A 23,585-nucleotide genomic window follows, 5' to 3' on the forward strand; every position below is an offset into this window, starting at 1 on the left:
TGTCTGGTTTTCCTCAATATTTGTACATTTTCCCCTCAATTATTTTCTGTTCTGTCATTTAATTTTCTTTTCCCCAGACAACGTACCAGGGAATGTTTGATATGAAACGAGAATTGTAAATCTATTTGTAATCTGTTTGTGAGCGTGCTGAAGTATCTCAGAATGTCATAGGCTGCATTAAACAAAATAGATCTGTGTTGCACTTTATGTGATGTCAAATTGGAACTGTCGTGTAATTTACCTTAACATTATGAATAAAGTGTATATTTTGAAAAACAATAGAATTACAGTTTCTAGTACCTGTCGAACAGGAATTGACCTTTATCTCAGTGTGCGTCCCTGGGAACAACCTGTAGAGCACAGGGTCCTGTGTCACAGAACTGCTCAGGTAGAAACTCGACAAAAACCATTGCATCTCATTCCAGACTTACTTCGTAAAGACACTTTGCAGCATTTAATCTGTCCTGTTTTCTATTTTATCAGAGACCTTCCCTTCTGTTCATCTCCCCCACCCACCCCACCAACCAATGCATCAACTATCTCACTAGTCACTTCTTTTAAGACCCTAGGATGAAGTCCGCAGGATCCGGGGATTTGTCAGACCGCAGCTCCAATTGTTTGCTCAATACCACTTCCCTGGTGATTGTAATTTTCCTGAGTTCCTCACTCCCCTCCATTTCCTGAGATACAGTGATTTCTGGGAGGTTACTTATATCCTCAATAGTGAAGGTTAATGCAAAATATCGGTTCCATTCATCTGCCATCTCATTATTTTCCACTATTAATTCTCCAGACTCACTTTCTGTAGGATTAACGTTCATTTTGGTTAATGAAAACAAAAATTGCTGGAAAAACTCAGCAAGTCTGCCAGCTTCTGTGGAGGGAAGGATAGAGTTAACGTTTCGAGTCCATGGTGACATTTCTTCAGAACTGAAGAGAAGTAGAAATGTGGTGAAATATATACTGTTTAAGGGGGTGAGACAGATGAAGCTGGATAGTAGGTCAGTGATAGGTGGAGGCAAAGGAGGTATTGCAATAGATGTCATACACAAAAGTTCAAATGAGGTGTTTATAGTGGTAATAGTGGCTAAAGGAAGTGCTAATGGTGGCATTAATGATAGAAATCAGGATAAGCAAGTTACATTTGGCCCTCATGGGGGTGGGGTGGAGGGGCGGGGTGATGGTGTGGGAGAAAAGATCAAAATAGGCTAAAAGGTGGGGATAAAACAATGAATGGAAATAATTTTTTTAAATAATAATAGTAATGGGTAGGAAAAAAATGAATGTATATCAATTAAAATTTAAAATTAGATATTTGGAAAAAAGGGGATTAAAATGGGTAAGGATGGAGGAGAGAGTTCATGATCTGAAGTGGTTGAACTCGTTGTTAAGTCCGGAAGGCTGTAAAGTACCTAGTCGGAAGATGAGGCGCTGTTCCTCAATTTTGCGTTGAGCTTCACTGGAACATTGCAGCAGGCCCATGATGGACATGTGGGCTTGAGAGCGGGATGGTGTGTTGAAATGGCTAGCGACAGAAAGTTCTGGGTCATGTCTGCAGACAGACTGAAGATGTTCCACAAAGCTGTCACCCAGTCGGCGTTTGGTATCTCCATTGTAGATGTGACATCATTGGGAGCAGCGAATGCACTAGACCAAATTGAGGGAAGTGCAAGTGAAGCACTGCTTCACTTGAAAGGAGTATTTGGGCCCTTGGACGGTGAGGAGTGGGGGGGACTAAAGGGACAGGCATTGCACCTTCTGTGATTGTATGGGAAGGTGCCATGGGAGGAGGGTTGAGGTGTTGGGAGTGATGGAGGACTGGACCAAGGTGTCCCGGAGGGAACAGTCCTTACGGAATGCCGACAGGGTGGGTGGAGGGAGGATGTCTTTGGTGGTGGCATCGTGCTGGAGTTGGCGGAAATGGCAGAAATTTTAAATCCTCTCTGCACTCTCACCAGTTCCTCTATCCTTTTTAATAATAAATTGACCAGAGCCACGTGCAGTACTGTAAGTATGACCTAACCAAAGTTTGAAATAAATTTAGCTTAACTTCTCTAATTATCAATTTGATCCCTTCAAAAAGAAGCCCTCCTGGTTGGTTTTTTTCACTTCAGCTTTTCCCTTCCCAGTATTGACTGACTGACTAATTGTTTCTCTCACAGACACACGCACACAGACGCATATACGTGCGTGCGCACACACACACACACACACACGTATGCACACATGCACATATAAAGACACGTCATCCATTTATAAATTGTGTTTCTGATTCTGAAGTTCAAAATATTAATGCAAATTATCAACTGCAGTGGGCCCAGTACTGATCCTTGTCAAATGCTATTTCCCACTTTCTGCCACTCTGAATAACTACCCTCTGCTTACTACCTGCTAGCAATCCATTCTTCCCTTCTCCTCTGACTCCATATTTTCTGACTTTATTCAGTAGCCTATTGTAAGAGGCATTGTCAAAGGCCTTTTGAAAATCCAGGTAAATTGCATCTACTACATTACCATTGTCTACTGTCTCTGTTACCTCCTCCTAAAATTTCATTACTTTGGTCAAGAAAGATTTTGCCTTTTGAAATCCATGCTCATGATTCTTTTTATTGCTAGAAGTTCTTCCTGTCTCTAGTAGGGATTGCATTATTTCTTCTAGCACCAACATTAAGCTGACTGATCGACTATTCCCTAGGCACATTCTGTCCTGCCTTTTTAAGAACAGGAATTACATTCGCTATCCGCCAGTCCTCTAGCACTACACCTTTTCCTCAAAAAAATATTTTAAATCTGCAGTCATACCTCTGCTATCTATTCCCTAGATTTATTTTAAATGTGTGGGTGTGAAACTTCTGGGCCAGGGTTTTCTCCTCTTTGAGTTTGATTCGATCCATTTTCTCTTATTTTAATTGCACTTACTTGAAGACTTAGATTATTAATCAATATCATGTCTACCTGTTCTAGCTCCCTGTTAAACACTGAAATTAAATAATCATTTAATTTACTTAGAAAAATATACATTATTCATAAACTATCTGAAAGGACATTACAAACATTTCTAAATTGCCATCACAAAAAGTGCAATCAGATTCAACTTTACCACATGGATTACGAGGTGCTTCAATACAATCCATGAATATTACAATCATTTCAACCTGGTCATGACAGTCAGACAGTGCAATGGAATTGGAGTTATCAACCTACATCATGTCGCACTCTGAGGTGCTTCAATACAATCATGATACATTTAGTATTCACTACATACATTCATTGTGAGCCATACAGCCTGAGGGGTCGAGTAATCATTTAATATTTCTGCCCTATCTCTATCCTTATCTGTGGCATTATCCTATCTATCCCTTAATGGTCCTATTTCCATCCCAGCCTTCCTATTTTTATTTATGTGCCTGAAAAATATTTTGTTTTTTACCTTCCTTTTCAGAGTTTAACGTTTCAGAATAATATCAAACAGTTGAATTTACATATTAAAGGGAAAATGAAAGGTTATGTGAGGAGAGGGCCATGTAAGATCTAACAGGACTGGAAAAACATAGAAAAATAGAAGCAGGAGTAGCTCATTCGCCCTTCGAGCCTCCTCCACCATTCGATATAATCATGGCTGATCCTCAATCTCAGCGTCATAGTCTCGATCTCTCCCCAGCCCCTTTGACGACTTTAGTGTCCAGATGTCTACCTAATTCCTTCTTCAACATATTCAGTGAATTGGCCTTCACAGCCCTCAGTGGTAGAGAATTCACCACCCTCTGAGCGAAGAGGTTTCTCCTCATTTCAGTCCTAGATGGCCTATCCTGTATCCTAAGATTGAGAACCCTTGTTCTGGACCTCGCAGCCAGAGGAAACATCATCCCTGTATCCAGCCTGTCCAGCCCAGTCAGAATTTTACATGTTTCGATGAGATCCCCTCTCATTCTTCTAAACTCGTGTGAATACAGGCCCAGTCGACCCAATGTCTTTTCATAACCACAATTCCAGGAATCAGTCTGGTAAACCTTCGCAGCACTGCCTGTATGGCAAGTTTTCTTTCTCCGCTCAGGAGATCAAAACAGCACACAATACTCCAGTTGTGGTCTCACCAAGGCCCTGTATAGCTGCAGGAAGACATACTTACCCCTGTACTGAAGTCCTCTTGCAACTGCTTGTTGCACGTGCATGCTTGCTTTCAGTGATTGGTATGCAAGGACACCCAGGTCCTTTGGTACATCAACATTTCCCAATCTGACACCATTTAAAAATATTCTGTCATTCTGTTTTTCCTAGGGAAGTGGTTAACTTCACACTTATCCACATTATACTACATCTGACGTGTATTTTCCCACTCACTCAACTCGTCTAAATTGCCTTGAAGCCTCTAAACATCCTACTCACCGCTCACATTCCAGCCTTCAAGAAGCCCCCAGCCATTTGTGCATAAATCTGCTACGTAAAGTAACTGTCAAGTGGGTACTGCGTTAACTTGCTGCTTTTTTAAAATTCTAAAATCTGTTTTGTTCTGTTGCCTTAAAGGGGGATGTATAGCTGGGAATCAGGTTAATATTAGGAATGTTAGGAGTTGGTATAGGAGTAAGTAATTTGTAGTCTGATTTATGTGTTTGAAATCTTTTATTTTGTTAAAAAAATACTCTAATCTCATTTTTAAGATCTCTAAAGTCTTAGTGGACACATTATTTCTGAATTTAGTGCACACATCTTCTCGTAATAAATACAAATTGTAAAACCATTGTGATAGAGCGACCAAGATTCCCGTGTGGATGTGGTCCGTCCAGCACACATCATCTGTCTTGTCATAACACCGACCCGTTGGGAACAACACTGTAAAACTACTCCAGTCTGAAAAATAACCATTCACCATACCTGTTTCTGCTGCTGAGGCAAATTCATATTCATACTTTCACTGCCCATTTTATCCCACGAGCTTCAAATTTTCGTGTTACCCTATTATGTGACTTTTTTCAAATGCCTTTTTGGAAGTCTAGAAATAGCACATTAGCCATGTTACCCTATCAAGCCTACCTGTTGGCACATTAGAAAACTCAGTCAAGTTGGTCGGACACATTTCTTTTGAAAAATCCAGGCTGTCTTTCCTTAAGTACTCCACACAATTGTCTACGTGTTTTTTAACTGTGTCCAAGGTTATCACTTCTAAAAGCTTTCCCAGCCCAGGGGTTAAACTGTCTTACCTGGAGAGGCTGGATTTATTCTTAGACCGTTTCTGAACAAGGATGAAACATTTACATATCTCCAGTCCTCTGGCTCCTCTCCTCTACCTAAGGGGATTGGAAGATTATGGCCAGTGTCTCTGCAGGAAACTTTAATGGAAAATTTAATAGAGAAGTACAAAATCATGAAAGGTTTTGAGAAAATAGGGAGAAACATTTTCCAGTGGCAGAGTGTTCAGCAACCAAAGGATACAGATGTAAGGTATTGTTTAAAAAAAATCCAGAGTGAAATGAATACAGATTTTCCCGCAGCCAGTTATTATCTGGAATACACTGGCTGCCAGTGTGGTGGAAACAATATTCAAAACTAACTTTCAAAAAGGGATTGGTTGTGGGGGTAAAGGAACTGGACTGGGACCAGTTGAATAGCTCTATCAAGGTGCCTTTCCAGACAGAGGGGGCTGATTGACCACAGTCTGTGCATTGTGATTTTATGATTTTGCATTGCTTCCCACCTGAAGCAGGCTGGCATTCCCACTGCCCATCTCAGGTCCCTATCCACGGCAGCGAGGGCTTAAGTACCAGAGTAAACTTCAGGACAATTTACAGGCAACTGTCACTCCACTTACTCCAGCAAGAAGCTCTTCAAATCATCCAGGTGAATTTTGAACGGGTGCTGTAAGGATCCAGACTCTGGAGCAATTTGTAAATAAAACAAACAACATGTTTAGTTTCTGCTTCTCAGATTTAATGATGAACTGTGTCCTTCTTTAGAAAACTGCTTCTATTCCACTCGTTTTCAGGGGTCTTTTGGTTGAAGAACCAATTTACAAATGTAATCATGGAACCCCAATGTGAATTATAATTCTATATAAAAATGATAATATGAACAGGTTACATGTACAGAGAGACTTAATAATGTTTTTAATAAAATATGTAAGTACATACTAGTTATTTAAGGACTATTTCACTGACGGGGAAAATGATGAGACAGAGCAGACAAACCAGAGATAAATTATAACTGTGACTCCGCTTTTTTTTTGCAAAATATACTTTATTCCTAAAATATCTAAAAGAACATTTCAAGATGACCATCACAGAAATTGCAATGATATTCAAATGATCATGTTGCACTCGGAGGAGCTTCAGTAAAAGAGAAAGCCCATGACAAACATTCTAATGCAGCAACTGAACTACTTTTCACGTGGTTAACACTGCCTGCTAATGGCATACATACCCGATCAGTTCACACATCACGTTCAATACAGACTATCAAATCAGTATTCACAGCAGTGTCACATCATTTACATGCTCAAACAGTCTCAAAGCACGTTCCCATTTCAATGTGAAACAAACCGGAAACACCCCTCCAATTTTATTACAGAGTACCCACTTGAATTTGACAGTCTGGGCAATATTTACAGGCGTGTACCAACCCAGTCCAGTTTCTCAGTGTTATTGAAACATGGTGAGAGTTTGAAGAAAGTCAAGATAACAGTTTTATCGAGATTACAAGAAACAAACCAATTAGAGATTAATATAAACAGAAAATAATGGAAATACTCAGCAGGCCAGACAGCATGATAACGGCACTTGCTCACTGTCTGAGCCCAAATTAAAGACAGATGAGTATCACAGCAGCAGCTGGACTTCCACCTCCCCTCCTACCGAAAGGAAATATCAGACTCACCGCTGAAAACCATGACAGCCGAAATGTCCATCACCGTGAAGAAGGGAGAGAATTCGGGAGGTTTGGGGGTGGAAATCTTGAAGCTGCTCATGCAGGAATAACACTAACTCCTGGGAATTTATCCGAAGCGGGGAGCTTGTCATTTCCCCCACTTTATTTCCACTCCCTCTTGTGCTTTACTCTCTCTGCCACCCTCTGGAGAAATTATTTCCTGGACCCCCCGGGAAAGACTCCCCGGACCCCAGTTTGAGAATCACTGAACTGATTCATCTCAAACAAGCTGATGTCCCACCACCTTCCGCCTGTGGAGCAACATTACAGGCAGGAAGGTCACCGGGTTCCTGCAGTTCACAGCTCATTCGACCCAGTAAGTTCCTCTCCACAATTGAGCTTCTATTTGTTTCTTCTCTCCCCCTCCTTCTTTCCCCCAGCCCTACAGAGGTCCTCGCTGATCTTTCAGTTCCCAGTTCCCATACAGGGTTTATACCCGGAATGTTAACCTGGCTTCTCTCTCCACCTGTGACTGAGACCCACACCCATCAGTTTACAGCTGGCAGGAGGCAGGGAGACGGTGTGAAATTATGGGATGGATCTGTTAGTGACCTTGAATCCCGCAGATTCTCAGCGGGGCCGAGTTTTTCCCGCCGTCATTCCGTCCCGGGTGGAAGAAGGGAAAGATTCTCCCAGTGAAAGTGTGGGTGAAAGTGTGGAGATGGGACATGTTGTCCGCATTGTAAAATGACACCTGTCCACCCTCATAGTCCAGGAAAACCCCAATCTTCCGGGGATTCACACTCAGGGTGAGGGGGGTCAGTGAGGGGGAGGTGGCGGCAAAATAACCAATTCCGGGAAACAGCCCCACAACCCACAATCCGGACTCGGGGATCAGGGAGATTCCCCCTTTCCTGTTCACAGACTCTCGGGCCACTCCGAGCCACCACAGAGTCTCCTCCCCCACCCCCACCTCCCAGTAATGTCTCCCTGATGTGAATCCCTCTGATCCCAGGACACATTCCCAGGGATCAAACCTCTCCGGGGTGTCAGGGAGCGGCTGCCGTTTGTCTCCGAGTCTCACACTGGTCCGGTCCTCAGACAGGATGAGCCGGGGATTCGCTGTGTTCAGATCCAGAGTCAGAGAGGCTGGAGCTGGGGGAAAGTTAAAATAACACAGTCAGTGATTTAAAGAGAGGGGCTGGGGAGGGGGAGAGAGTGTGAGGAAGGAGCCCGGAGGGAGAGAGGGGGAGAGGAAGTGGAAGAGAGAGAGAGAGAGAGGGAGAGAGAGAGGCGGGGGGAGAGAGGGGGAAACGGAGCTGCAAAGAGATGGAGGGAGGCCGGGAGGTGAAGTTAAGGGGAGAAAATGGCAGCAGAGGAGGGAGCAGGAACGTGGAGAGGGAGAGTGTGGGTGGACTGATGGAGAGGAAGAGGTGGGAGAGAGTGAGAGCAGGAGGGTTTGAGAACATGGGAGCAGGAGAGAGAGAGAGAGAGACCAGCATGACAGAGATTGGTAGAGTGGGTAAGGAAGAGAGGGTGGAGTACAGAGAGCAGGGGGTTGGTAGGAAGTGTGTGGGGATGTGAGAGTGAGATGAAGGGGTAGAGAGCGCAGTGGGGCAGGGAGAGTGCGAGGGTGAAAGTGAGATGGAGGGGTCGAGAGTGCAGGGTGGCTGGAAGAGCGTGATGGTGTGAGAGGGAGAACGAGATGGAGGGGTAGAGAGTGCAGGGGGCAGGGAGAGTGTCAAAGCGTGAGAGAGAGAGTGAGCAAGAACAGGAGGGTGAACGCAAATCGGGGCCAGAGACAAAAGAGAGAAGGGGAGGGGTGCAAGTGTGGGAGAGAGAACGTGAAGGTCTCAGAGAGAGTGGGAGACTGCTGAGAATGTGAAGGAAATCAGAAATGGGAGGGGTGAAAGTCCAGAAGAGGAAAGGGAGAGCGTGGGAGGAGGGGAGAGCGTGGGAGAGGTATAGCAAAATGATGAGGAAAAGGGGACGAAGGGGAAGGAGAGAGAGTGTCTGGGTCGGTGGAAGAGAGGGCGAAATGGGTCTGACAGGGACAATGGGTGGGGAATGGAGGTAGAAGGCGGGAGGGACTAATATTAGATCGAGCAGGAGCATTGTTGAGAGGGTGAGTGCATGGCAGGAAGAGGGGGAGTGTGTGTGGAAGGGGAGAGAGAAAGATTGTTGGAAGGGCAGAGGTAAGAAACAGAGCAGAAGTTAAAGAGGAAAAGAGAAAGGGAGAGTGGGAGGTGAGTGTGAGAGTGTGGGGACAAGGGGAGTGAGAAAGTGTGGGTGGAGAGAAGGATGGGGGAGAAGAGGGAGAGCGTAAGGAGGGGAGATCATGAGCGACAGGGTGTGGAAAGAGATAGTGACGCAGGGAGAGAGAGAGTATGAGAGAGGGAAGAGAGATTGTGAGGAGAGCGGGAAGGGGAAAGATAAGGTTGGGGAGAAAGTGGGAGGAAACAGTAGGCTGGAGAGAAAGAGAGCTGGAGAGAGTAGGCGGGGAGTGATACTTCTGTGAAACAGGTATGAAAATGTCATCACACAGGTGGTATAAAATCTGATCCTGTAAGGTACCAAAGAAAATTAAATTACAAGAACACTATGATTAGGAGCAGGGGTAGGCCATTCGGTCCCTCAAGTCTGCTCGACCATTCGACGAGATAATGGCTGATCTGATTGGATATATTCAATGACCCAGCCTCCACTGCTCGCCGGGGAAGAGAATTCCAAACACTAACCACCCTCTGACAGAAAACAAATTCTCCTCATCTCAGTCTTAAATGGGAGACTCCTAATTTTAAAACTGTCCCCTATTTCCAGATGCCTCTCCAAGGTAAATGTCCTCTTGGCATCCACCTTGTCAAATCCCCTCAGCGTCTTACACGTTTCAGTAAGATCACCTCTCATTCTACTAAACTCCAATGAGTAAAGGCCAAACCTGTTCAACCTTTTATCATAAGATAATCCATTCATCCCAAAAATCAGTCAAGCGAACCTTCTCTGAACTGCTTCTTATGTAACTATCTCATTTCTTAAGTAAGGAGATCAAAATGGTACACAGACTTCAGATGCAGTCTCACTAAGACCCTGTACAGCTGTAGCAACAATTGCATACTTTAATACTCGATTCCTCTTGCAATAAACATGAACGTTGCATTTACCTTCCTAATCACTTGCTGTACCTGCAATTAATTTTTGTGATTCATGTTCCAGAATGCCCAGATCCCTCTCTACTGTAGAGTTCTGCTGTCTCCCTTGGTACATTGCTAGGCCAGACCCTAAAATTTGTTACAGTCCCAGGCAAGACCCTCAAATTTGGTTATGATCTGCTACGTGACCATTAACATTTTTCTGTTCGTAGACCAAATTTGAAATCCCAGTTGCTTACTAAGAGGATAAATCCATAAGATTCCATGTTTTGAAACAAACAGACGAATTTTACTAACCAAGAGTCAACAATGCAAACAGATAATATTATCTCTTATATTCTAACATAAAGAATTAACATGAGGTAAACATTAATAAACAGGAAAATTGCGGTCGAACACACCACAAACCACATGTTTAATGACAGACACAAGCAAGGCAAATCACATGAACCTGCTCAGAATCTGCCAAAATGTCAATTATCACCATTAAAAAACCCCCGGAATAATGGAGGATCAAAGGATAAATATCAACAGGGAACTGCAACACAATATTTTTAGTTAAAAAAAAAGTACAAAAGAAATTAATGGGACTTAAAGGAGATAAATCCCCTGGACCTGATGATCTACATCCCAGAATGTTGAATGAGGTGGCTGTAGAGAAAGTCGGTGCATTGGTGGTCAACTTTCAAAATATGAGACACTCTGGAAATGTTCCTGCAGATTGGAAGGTGGCAAATGTAATCCCACTATTTAAGAAAGGAGGAAGAGAGAAAACAGGGAATTACAGACCTGTTAGCCTAACATCAGTCGTAGGGGAAATGCTAGAGCCTAAAATAAAGGATGTGATAACAGGACACTTAGAAATAAAGGGAAGCTTGGGCAGAAACAACATGGACTTGATGAAAGGGAAATCACGTTTAACAAACCCCTGTTGGAGTTTTTGGAGGATGTAACTAGGAGAATAGGGAAGGGGTAACTGGAGGATGTCGTTTATTCAGGTTTTCAGAAAGCTTTAGATAAGGTCCCACACCAGAGGTTTGCAAACAAAATCAGAGCAAATGCAATTTGGTGGAATTTACTGGCATGGATTGAGAACTGGTTTATGAACAGAAAACACAGAGTAGAAATAAATTGGTCATTTTCAGGTGAACAGGCTGTGACTAGTGGGGTATCGCAAGGGTCAGTGCTTGGGCCCCAGATATTCACTATCCATATCAATGATTTGGATGTTGGGATTAAATGTAATATTTCCAAGTTTGCAGATGGAAGTGTCAGTTGTGAGCAGGATGCAGAGATGATTGAAGGAGATTTGGAGAGGCTCAGTGAGTGGGCGGAACTGTGGCAGATGGAATTCAAGGTGGAGAAACGTGAGGATATCCACTTTTGTGGGAAAAACCGAAATGTAGGGTACTTCTTAAATGGAGAGAGGCTGGGAAATGTTCAGCGTAAAAGGAATTTATGTGTCCATGTTCATGAGTCACTGAAAGCCGGTACAGCAAGGAATTTAGAAGGCAAATGCTATATTGGCCTTTATTGCAAGATGATTTGGGTACAGGAGTAAAGGTGTCTTACCATAATTATATATAGCCTTGGTGAGACTGCATCTGGACTATTATGTGCAGCTTTGGTCTCCAAACATGAGGAAAGGTATATTTGCCATAGACTGAGTGTAATGAAGGTTCACAAATAAATTCCTGGAATGGAGGGATTGTCCTGAAGATGCTGAAAATTTGGATTTATTTTAAAGTGCCAGCTAGGACCAGCATCTAGGTTGCCAAAGCATACACAGACAATCACAGCCTTACATGAAAGCTAAAAACTTGTACAAAGGGCTCAGCTGTAAATTTGCAATTAGGAAATTGGAACACACAAGGGCAGGGACTCAGAATGACTCGATCAAGACATAGGGAAGGACATTTAACACCGTCTGATAGCCTCGAACCACACCCAGTCCTCAGCCCCCGTAAACCTTTTGTCTAGAACAAACACACATTCTTTGTTGTCTCCCAAAAGGACAATGCCCAGTCTCTGCACTGCAATTACTGTACAAGAACACAATGATCAGATTATTGTGCTGTGGCATTTGTCTAACTAACACCATTAAGTTGTAACTGGCAGTAAAAAATATAGTAACTGTGCTCATTTGAACATCGGTGGAGAAGCGCCTGGATTGCCCAGCGTTTGCTGCCCACATGTGTAAGAAAGGAACCACTTGAATATCGCATCTGGACTCCAAGTGTTGAAATTTTGTAGTAGAGTATTCCTCGGACCTTTCAGTCCTGTGAGCAAAGATTAAATAGATGGGTCCTTTGCTCTCTGGACTTTAGAAAAAGGAAAGGTGATCTCATTCAAACATACAAAATTCTGACAGGACTTGAAAGGATAAATGCAGCAAGGATGTTTCCCTGGTTGCGGTGGTGGGGCAGTCGAGAACCAGGGGACACAGTTTCAGATTAAGGGGCAGGTCATTTAAGACCAAGATGAGGAGGAATTTCTTCACTCAGAGGGTGATGAATCTTTAGAAGATTCTGTCCCAGACAGCTGTGGAGGCTCAGTTATTGAGTATGCGCAAGACTGAGATGGATAGTTTTCTACATATTAAAAACATCAATGGATATGGGGATAGTGCAGCAAAATGGTGTTGAAGTAGATCAGCAGCCATGATTTCATTGAATGCCAGAGTGGGCTGGAAGGGCTGGACGATCTACTCATGCCAAGAGCAGTTCTACTCCAGTATCTTGAAAGGGTTAAACAATTTTAGTTAGGATTGCCTGTTAGTAACAATAAAATATAGAAAATCAGAACGGGAGAATAGCAGCCGTGTTTTAGACAGAATAAGAAAGGAGATGGGCAAGGCAGGAGAACAAAGAACAAGGCCAGGGAGTGAGTGGGTGTTGAAGTCAGGGGGCACAGACTCCTGCATAATCAGCAGGAGATGGTGGTCTTGCGAGGATGAAAACAATGTCAAGTGTCTGTACACACGGGAAATAAGTGACAAAAGCCGAAGGCCTCTTTAAGCATCTGATTGTGAATTGACAAGATTAGATTACGAGTCTGTGACTAATTGTGTATAAAAAGATTTCGCTGTAATCTGCACAGATCGGTCAAAGACTGCCCAAGGCAGTCTCTCCCTGCGTACGCTTGAATCACTAATGAAAGATCTGGCCTGTACCTGAGTCTCTGGTAGTTTGTAAGGCAAATTATAACCTGCTGACAGCAGTTCTACTCCAGCACCTCAACACAGGCACGGTCCCAGCTCCTCAGCTGAGCTGCTGCGCCAACTGCTGCTCCCAACTCTTTAATCTAAAAACAACTGAACACAAGCGGTTGTTCACTGACCTTTGAATTCACCTGTTAACCTATATCTCCTAGCAGGGTTCAGCCCCCTGCCCTGAGACAGGATCTGAATTTATCAACCCTTGGGACATTCTGAACCTTAAATGTTACGATCTCCAGACAACACAAAGGTTATTCCCACAGGTGTGAACTTACAATCGCTCCACAACAAAAATACACAGTCAGAACTCCAACAATATAGGTTTAATCATCCTCTCTATTAAAATAATACATTGCCTTGATATTCTTCCTGCCAAGTGGACAAGTTCATGTATTTGGACATTATAATCCACCCGCTAATTTAACTATCAATTAACCTATCTAAATCCTTTTGTAGACTCTTCATGTGCTCCTAACAAGTTAAATTCCTAATATCTTTGTGTCATAAACAAATTTAACTACCATACATTTGGTCCCTTCATCCAAGTCATTGATATAGATTGTAAATAGTTGAGTTCCCAGCGCTCATCCCTGTGTCACTCCACTAGTTACAGCTCAGCAACCCAAACACAGGAGCGGGATTGGGAGAGAGAGAGAAAAAAAACGTGTGAATATAGAGAGGGGAGAGGGAGGGGGAGGGGAGGGAGAAAGGGTGATGAAGGAGTGAGAGATTGGGAGGGGTGGGGGTGTGGTCAGTGAGTGGTCAGAGTGGAGCCAGAGTTAGCTGGAGGGGACAGTGACAATGGTGGAAGGGGAGGGCTGAGATGGTGGAAGGGGGAGGGGAGAGAGGTTGGTAGGTGGAGCGGAGAGAGAGCCTGAGAAAGGGAGGGGAGAAAGAAAGCTGGAGGGAAAGGAGGGGGGATTGCGAGGGACAGTGTGCAGGACGGGGAGGACAGGGAGAGTATGGGACCGAGATGAGGGAGGAAGTGCGGAATGGGGAGAGAAGACAGACTGGAGGGAAGTGAGTGAGAGAGGGGATGGACGTGGAGTGGAGCATGTGTAGGAATGGGCGGAGGGAGAGAACAGAGGGCACGGGAAGGGAGGTGGGGGGGAGCAGGGGACCAGGAAAGTGAGATGAGAGAGAAAGCAGGTGCGGAAGGAGGGTTGTGAGGAAAATTTGCAGGGGGGTGCAGAGAGGCAGAGGGAGCAAGAAAGTTAGGAAGAGAGGACTGGGAGGGAAGAGGGAGTGCGTGGTGAGTATAGAGGGTGGAGGAGAGCAGAGACGCGGGAAGAGCAAGTGCAGATTTGGGTGGGTGATATTGGGGAAACAGTGGGTAGGTGAGCGTAGAGTGTGACGGGGCCAGGCAGCAGTGGGAGGGGGGTGGGCATTGTGTCATACAGTGTGGACAGGAGCATTGAGGAGCTGAGAAAAACACTCTTGCCTCCCCAATCTCCATATTGTAAACAGGAAAATAAATGTGCTCAGCTTTTCACTGCCGCCCACATCCATGTCCAGGAAACCCAAGGCTCAGGGCTTGAGTCTCAGGACATCCCAATTTTTGGATAGAGTCCTAAAACAGCACCAACATTAGCAGATGGATGTGGCCTAACACCTGTTTTCGGGACTGCCCTAGTCCCTTAAAGACATCCCAGCCCAATTATGAGTTGGACTAGATAACGGAATCTTCTCGCGCAGAAGGAGACCATTCAGCCCATCGTACTTGTGCAGGCTGTCCAATTTAATCTTCTAGTCCAGCTTTTTGTCCGGATCCCTGTGTATTAGTCCTTTTGAGAACATCTTCAATTCATTTTTGAAAGTTCCTATGAAATCCACATTTTCAGACAATGAATTGCAGATGATGAACATAGTCTGTGAGATTTCATTTTTGCTCATTACCCCTCTAATTCTTTTGGTGGTTATTTTAAATCTTAGCCTTTAGTTACAGACACACTTACCAGAGTAAACAGATTCTCCTGACCTGCTCAATAAAACCCTCATAATTCAAATTCCTGCATTAAATCTCCCTTTAAACTTCTCTGTTATAGGGAGAGCATTGCCAGCTTAACCAACTACCCTGTAAACTGAAGACCCTCATCAGTGCTGTTGTGCTGATAAGTCTCCCCTGTACCCTCTCCAATGACTTGACATCCTTCCTAGGGTGTGGTGTCCAGAAAAGCAGAAATTACTCCTCCAGAGGCCTATTTGACGTGCTCATTGGTGAAAACAGTGCACCTGAAACTGCTCCTTTCTATACCTGTGCACTTGCACATGAGGGACAAGTTCACTATCCTGATTTCCTAATCCAGAAGGCGATCAAGAGTCAACAACAGATGCTCCAAGGTGACATGGAGACACAGGGGGAGGGGGTGAAATTTGTCATGGACGGTTGTGTGACACGGACAGCACTGAAGTAGCAGTTCGGTACACATTCCTCTCAATATCTTTTTCCATTAACTCCGATGGAGATTGATATTGAGCACGATGTGAACTGAGTTACTGATTTACTGTCTGATTTTCACATATTGCGTTACCATCCAAACAAGGTTTACTCTTTCTGAAACTCTTATTGAACTGTTTAAAAATAAAGACAGTTTTAACTAAACAGGGGCACACACAGACATTTCAGGACATGTCATTGAGGTGGTGGCTCACCAACAGACACTCCGTCTACAGCAACTTTCATAGACAATGGCGTCTCGGGATATGTGTGAATAGCTTTCTTCCTGCCTTATCAAGATACAGATATTACATCCATAGCTGGCATACACCCGGAGATATCCCCTGCTGAGAGCAGGAAATGACCACATGCAGGTGGAGGGATTAATAAGGCATGAAACACAATTGGATGACCCGAATCAAGGTAGTAACTTATATATCGAGGGACCAGGGTCAGAAAGGGATATAAAACCACAGCCACAAGGACAGTGTTGCTGCAGCCAGGAAAGCGAGACGTGGTCAGTCACAGGAAGTCATGCTGAAGAAGTCATTCAGCAGACTGACCACGTGGGAACGGGCTCCGACAAGCGGATCTCACTGAACAACTGGTGTTGGAAGTGTATATTATTGCATGGTTAGTTATTAAAGGTTATGAGGGGTTGTTTAGGTTGGGCCTGTAGACATCGGATCTCAGGGTTGGGAGGGCATGTGGAAGTCTAACGAAGGGAGGTTCAAGGGTGACAGAGGGGAGTGGAAAGTTGATATTGGGAGGGTCAATGTGATGGGGTTAGTTGGTGGGGGGCAGGGGGGAGGGTAGAAGTTGGCGGATGAAGTTTAGATGGTGACGCACACCATTTTTCAAATCTGACGTTGACCACGCAGTTAGTTAGTAAGTAAGAAGCCCTGAAGTGGGAGGAAGGTCTTTTCGGGGGGTGGTGGTGGAGGGTATTAAAGGAAGTATCTCGGCGATTGCCGGGCAGGATCCTCAGGGATAAGGGATACCCCAAGCAAAAATGGCTGATGATGCCAGTTCACCACCCGCAGAGTACTGCTGAGGAGATACAATGATGGCTATACCCCTTCCAGGTCCCTGACTGAGCAAGTGATTGAGCTCCTAAAGATGAGGTTCAGATGTTTGGATGGCTCAGGCAGTGCTTTCCCATACTGAGAATGTCTCAGATCATCATTGTCTGCTGCACCCTGCACAGCCTCGTGATACAAAATGGGGACATGTTGCATGGGCGAGACATGGGGAAGCAAGATGTCTGCTCCAATGAGAAGGACAATGAAGGGGATGGGAGGGGCAGGATGTGGCCGAACCACATGCAGAGGCTATTGCTGGAATATGATGCGGTAGACAGGCTCATACCAATCTGATAGTTACCGGAATCAATTTGTTGAACTATTTGGTTTTCTATCCTTTGCAGAGTGGAAGGCCCCAGCACCTTCTTGTTTACTGACCATAGGTTTCTCAAATGTACCTTTATTTTTGACAGCAGATTTAAATTGCAGTAGTGTCATATTTCCTGCTGTTGGTTTGAGCCTTGCATGTGCTCAACTATAATAAAATGCTGAACCCTGGCGCCAAATGCGCTTATTAGGATCTGCACCGTCTCCTGCAACCTCAGGCACTTGTTAGTAGAATTGTGATTTCAGCAATGCACTGACAAAGTCCTGAACACGACAGATTGGAAGGAATGTCAAATCTAAACTTTCAGCGATGCACTATCCTGATTGGGCATTCTGAATACACTTGTGTGTCACTGACTGAAAGCTGACGCATTGATCCCAAGTGAAGCCCTAGATGGGTCCATTATTAAAGAAGTTCAAGGCGGGGGTGACCTTCAACGCCACCAGCACTGGATTCCCTCCAAGCCCTTGTGGCAGCAGCTCGTTGTGGAGAAGCTGGCAGATAGATCCCGGGATCTACAAAGCCGCCTCCGGCATTGCCTTTCACCCATTTGTAGATAAGAGCACCGCCTGTGATACACCTGTGGTCAGGCCAATGGCCGCCATCTTGACTTCCCTGAGGCCGGCTCTTGCTAACCCTGACACCTGCTCTCAAAGGGGAGCCGACCGAGCAGAGAGCTCTTTCAAGCTGAAACAGCCGGGGAGGAGCAACCTGAGAACGTTTGACCCCTATAAATCGCTGCTCCATGCATATTGATGAGAGATTATCATGTTCCTGCCCCACCATGGTCACCACTCACACATCATAATTGCATATCTGTTGACATATTTATCACGCTAATAAGTTCAGAGGTTACTTTGTAGTCCACTCACTGAGTGCCTCACCTGCACTATGCTTTGCTAAGGTGCAAAGCCCCATCACCCACCAGTCACAGAGACACCTACAAATCTCAGTCTCAGATGGGCCTTAGCTTTAGTGGAAGACCGTGATCTGTCATTGTGGCACCCACAGCCAAGGTAAACTTCTTTCCTGCATGCACCCCACACAGGACAGTTGGAGCTGCTGACCCTTCACATGGATCTCCTCACAGTCCTCAGCACAGGTCCAATCTACACTGCCTCTCCTCATGCTCTAAACAAGCAATGATCCTTCAATGATGTCCAAAGCACTTTGGTTAGACACATGGCAGCATGATATCATCCCTATAACAGAAGCTTGGCTTACGGAGGGGCAAAAATTGCAAATTCCCATCCCTGCATATAGAGTTTTCAGGCAGGGTAGAGAGGGGGATAAAAAAGGTGGGGGTGTAGCATTATCGGTTCAAGAATCAATGACAGCTGAAAGGAAGGATGACATCCAAAATGAAGCATCAAATGAGGCCCTATGGGTGGAGCTCAGAAATACAAAAGGGGCAGGCACACAACTAGGAGTGCACTCAGGCCCCCAAATAGTGGAAGGGGGCAAATATGTGGGCAAATTTCTGAGTGCAAAAACAATAGGACAGCAATATTTGGAGACTTTAGCTACCCTAATATGAATTCGGATGTGACCAGTGTGACCACAGGAGGCACAAAATTCTTGAACTGCATTCAAGAGAACTTTCTTAAAGCACGTAACTAGGCCAACGAGTGGGGGTGCAATTCTAGATTTATTCTTAGGAAATTAACCCGGGCAAGTGGATGAAGTAGCAGTGGGTGACCATTTTGGACATACTGACCATAAGCCCATTAGATTTAACACCATTATGGAAAAGGGCAAATAGAAAGCAGGAATAAAAGTTCTAAATTGGTGGAAGACAAATTTGACAAAGCTGAGAGGTTAACTGGCGAAAGTGGACTGGGTAGAGTCATTAGAGGGGAAAATGTTGTCAAATCAGTGGGAATTATTCAAAAGCAAGGTTCTACGGGCACAGTGAAGACATGTCCACGTAAAAAAAGGGTAATACTGACAAATCTAGAGCCCCCTGGTTATCCAGAAGCAGACAGGTCAAAATAAAGCAAAAAAAGGCTCATGGCAGTCACAAAAAGCCTAATATTGTAGCAAGTCTAGAGGAGTATAGAAAGTACAGGGGTGAAGTAAATATGTAAATTACGAAAGCAAAGCGAGGATTTGCAAAAATATTGGCAAGTAAAATCATATAAAACCCTAAGGTGTTTTGCCAGTACATTAAGAGCAAAAGAATAACTAAAGGAGGGGTAGGGCCTATCAGAGATGTACATGGTAACCTGTGCATTGATACTGAGGATGTGGGCAGGGTTCTCAATGTGTACTTTGTCTCACTCTTCACCAAAGAGAGGGATGATGCTACATTCTAATTCAAGAGGAGGAGTGTGAAATATTAGATAAAATAAGTATAGTGAGAGAGGAAGTAATGGAGGAACTGACAACCTTGAAGGTGGATATATAACCAGAACCACATGGATTGTATCCCGGGTTGTTAAAAGAAGCCAGGGAGGAAATAATGGCTGCCCTGAGGATTATTTTCCAATACTCCCTAGAGACAGGTGAGGTGCCAGATGACTGGAGGTCTGCGAACATTGTACCATTATTTGAAAAGGTTGTGAGGCATTGGCCAGAAAATGATAGGCTGGTCAGCCTGAGTTCAGTTGTGGGCAAATTATTGGAATCAATTCTGAGAGGCAGGATTAAGTGTCCCTTAGAAAGGCATTGATTGATCAGGGATAGCCAGCATGGTTGTGTAGGGGAAGATCATGTCTTACTTAATCGAAATTTTTGAGGAACCAACAAGGAGGATGGATGAGGGTAGTGGAGCAGATGTTGTCTACATGGATTTTAGTGAGGCATTTGACAAGGTCCCACTTCACAGACTGGTCAGGAAAGTGAGATCACATGGGGCACAGGGAAGGTGGCGAGTTGGATCAAAAATTGGCTCAGCAACAGGAAATAAAAGGTCATGGTCGATAGATAATCTTGCAAATGGAAAATGGTTTCCAGTGGTGTTTGACAGGGCTCAGTGTTGGAGCCCTTGCTTCTTGTTGCATATATTCATGGTTTGGACGTAAATGTGGGAGGTATGATTGGGAAATTTGCTGATGACACAAACATTTTCCATGTAGTTGGAAGTGAAGAGGTTAGCTGTTATCCCCAGGATGATATCAATGGTTTTGTTGAGAGGGTAAATTGAATTCAATCCAGATAAGTGTGAGTGATGCATTTGGGGTGGGGCTGAGGAAGTGAGAGACGTTAGTGTGCATGCGCATATCCTGGAAGGCGGCAGTACAGATGGGTACAGTGGTCAAGAAACCATATGGAATGCTTTTGTTTATTGGATGAGGTATTGAAGTCCAAGGCAAGGACATTGTAATGGAACTGTATCAGGTGCTGGTTACCACAGGGCACAGGCGTAAGGTGATTGATAAAAGTATTAGAGGGGAAATGAGCAAAATATTTTTCACCCAGAGGGTGATGGGCATCTGGAAGTCTTGGCCTGGTTGGTGATTTAGGCTGAAATGCTCAACTCATTTGAAAGATAACTGCATCTGCACCTGAAGTGCTGTATCCTGCACAGCTATGTACCAGGAGCTGGAAATTGGGATTAAAATGAGAGGCTAGTTTATTTGTTCTTTGGCTGGCGCAGGCACAATGGGCTGAATGGCCTCTTACTGTGCCATAACTTTTCTATCATTCAATGGTTGCAAACCTTTTATGTGAGGCCTACTGCCACCCTTGATAATGGAGATAAAGTAGACGAGCAGGCCACCAAAATCTCCACGTGCAGTCTGACAAAGGATTTAGGCAAATGCACAAACATCTCTTCAATCTTACACCCAAATCCCTCTTGCAGTCACGAATAATGTGCAGCCTGTGGTTTTCTACTGTTAAGAAGACAGTGTAGAGCTTCAGTCTCTTAGCTTTGAAACTGCATCCGTGCCACTCACATAGCAGATTTAACTCTGATTGAGTACTCGTGGCAACCACCACATCTCACATCAGGGCAACAGCTGCAGGTGAAACAATGACCTAGATGATCCATCTTGGTCTCCTTCCAACATCGCCAATGACGTAAATGCCAGTCTTTAGCTGATGCAACTGACTCCACATGATCACAAGTAATGGATGAACTCACTGGATACAGCAAAGGCAATAACAACATCCCAGCTGTAGTACTGAAGATTTTATCTTCAAAATTAGTGACACCCATAGCCAAGTTGTTCCAGTCGAGTTACAACACAGGCATCTGTCCGACAATGTGGGAAATTGCCCAAGTATATCCTGTCCATAAAAAGCAGGACAAATGCAATGTGGACAATCACCGATCCAACAGCCTACTCTCAATCTTCAGGCAAGTGGTAGAATGTGATGTTGACAATGCCATCAAGTGGCACTTACACAGCAATAAAATGCTTATAATCCTCTGTTTGCGTTCCACCAGAGCCACTTGACATCGAATCAGTTTGATAAAAATGAAATAAAGATGGGCAGGTGATGTGTTGCAGTTGCAGCAGGTGGGGACCGGACGCTACCCGTCTGATTTACGGCAACCACATCTGCAGTAAGTGTCTGCAGCTTGAGGAACCTCAGGTCCGAGCTGATCCACTGGAATCCGTGATTTGGACAGTGCAATGCATTGGAGAGGGGTAAAGATACCAGCACATTTTGTTCCAGGAGGCAATGACATCCTTAGGTATTTCCGATTTGTTTAGTGGTCAGAGAAAGGGAAGAAAATCAGGTAAGAAAGCCCAGCTCTTGCAATTGTCTAACTGGTTGAAAGCCCTTGCACCTTATGTGGACGACAGCATAAATGCAGGGAGGATGGGCAAACTGACTATGGCACAGTGGTGCAGGAAGCTATCCCAATGCCAAAAGGAATGTCATTGTAGTAGGGGACAGGTAAGTTAGGGGGATAGAAACTCTTCACTTCAGGCAAGTGCATGCATTCCAAAGGCTGTTTTGCCTGTCCTGTGCCAGAGTCAAAATAATCCTCTCAGGGCTGGTGAGGAACTTGGAGTGGGAGGAAAAGCATCCAGTTCTTATAGTCCCTGTGGATATCCATATTGGTAGGACTAAGAAAGAGGTTCTACTGAGAGAGTATGTGCAGTTAGGCACTAAATTCAAAGGTAATAATCTCTGCCTGAGGCCTCAGCTCATTGGCATGGAGTGAATACGATCAGAGAGATGAATGTGTGGCTCAAAGATTGGTGTTGGAAAAATGTGTTTCAATTCATGGGGCACTGGCAGCAACGCTTGGGAAAAAGGGAGCTATACTATTAGAATGGCCTTCACTTGAACCATGCTGGAACCCGTGTCCTGGCAAATTGTATGACTACGGCTGTGGAGAGGACTTTAACCTAAAGAGTGGGGCGGGGGGGAGGAAGTGTTCATGTGCGGTGAGCTTTTGAACATTGAAGAAAAAGGACAAGGCAATAGTGCAGGATAGAATTGCAGGTAATGATAAACAGAGTGCAACAGGAAGCGATAAAGCTTACAAACATAAGAGTATACCAGCCAATAAGGTCAGGGTAGGGGAAAATTGTCCAAAGACCAAAATAACAGCTCCTTATCAGAATGCACACAGAATTCGTATCAAGATGCATGAATTGATAGCACAATAGAAATAAATTATTATATGATGGCCTTTACTGAGATATGGCTGCAGAGTGTCCACAGCTGGGACCTGAATATTCAAGGGTATGTGACATTTTGGAAGGGCAGGAGGAAAGGAAAAAGAGATCGGGTAGCTCTGTTAATAAGGAACGTGATCAGTACAGTTGTGAGAAAGTATTTTGTTTTCGAGGATCAAAAGGTTGTAACAATTTGGGTGGAGATAAGAAACACCAAGGGAAAGAAATCATTAATGGGAGTGGTTTATATGCCTCCTGAAAGTAGCTAAGCTGTAGGACAGAGTGTAACTCAAAAAATAATGGGAGCTTGTAAGAAGGATACTGCAATAACTGTAGGCGGTTGTAATTTTCATACAGTTTGGTTGAATCAGATTGGAAAAGGAAGACTGAGGAATGAGTTTGTAGATTGTATTTGGGACAGATTCTTTGAACAATATGCTCCTGAACCAACCAGGGAACAGGCTATTTTACACCTGGTAATATCCAACGAGACAGGATTAATAAATGACCTCATGGTAAAAGATCCTCTAGTTAAGAGAAATCACAATAACATAGAATTTCACATTCAGTTTGAGGATGGGCAATTTATGTCTGAAACTCATGCCTTAAACTTAAATGCAGGCAATTACAAGGGTATGAAGACAGTGTTGGCTAAAATGGGCAGGGAAAATAGATTAAAGGCAAGTTGGTAGAGAAGCAGTGGCAGACATTTAAGGGGATATTTCATAACTCTCAACAAAAATACATTCCATTGAGAAAGAAAGGCTCAACAAACAGAGTGTACCATTTGTGGCTGACTTAGCAAGGTGATGGTAGCATCAAATTGAGATAAAAGATGTACAATGCTGCAATGATTAGTGGTAGGCCAGAAAATTTGGAAAATTTTAGAAACCAGCAAAGATTGACTAAAAAACTGAGGGAGAAATTGGAGT

At 44.2% G+C, this 23,585-nt stretch overlaps 1 protein-coding gene across 1 annotated transcript in view; it reads right to left on the reverse strand.

Moving 5' to 3' along the window:
• LOC144695532 (uncharacterized) overlaps positions 1–23,585 on the reverse strand; it is a 91,263-nt gene that overhangs the window by 59,360 nt on the left and 8,318 nt on the right. Inside the window, exons 6-7 of the mRNA XM_078566408.1 lie at positions 7,471–8,013; positions 5,807–5,870 (exon numbers count right to left, since the gene is read on the reverse strand). Coding sequence (XP_078422534.1) covers positions 5,807–5,870; positions 7,471–8,013 — 607 coding nt within the window. The remainder of the gene's footprint in view (positions 1–5,806; positions 5,871–7,470; positions 8,014–23,585) is intronic.

This window comes from Cetorhinus maximus, chromosome 21 (assembly GCF_964194155.1).
Source record: "Cetorhinus maximus chromosome 21, sCetMax3.hap1.1, whole genome shotgun sequence".
NCBI lineage: Eukaryota > Metazoa > Chordata > Chondrichthyes > Lamniformes > Cetorhinidae > Cetorhinus > Cetorhinus maximus.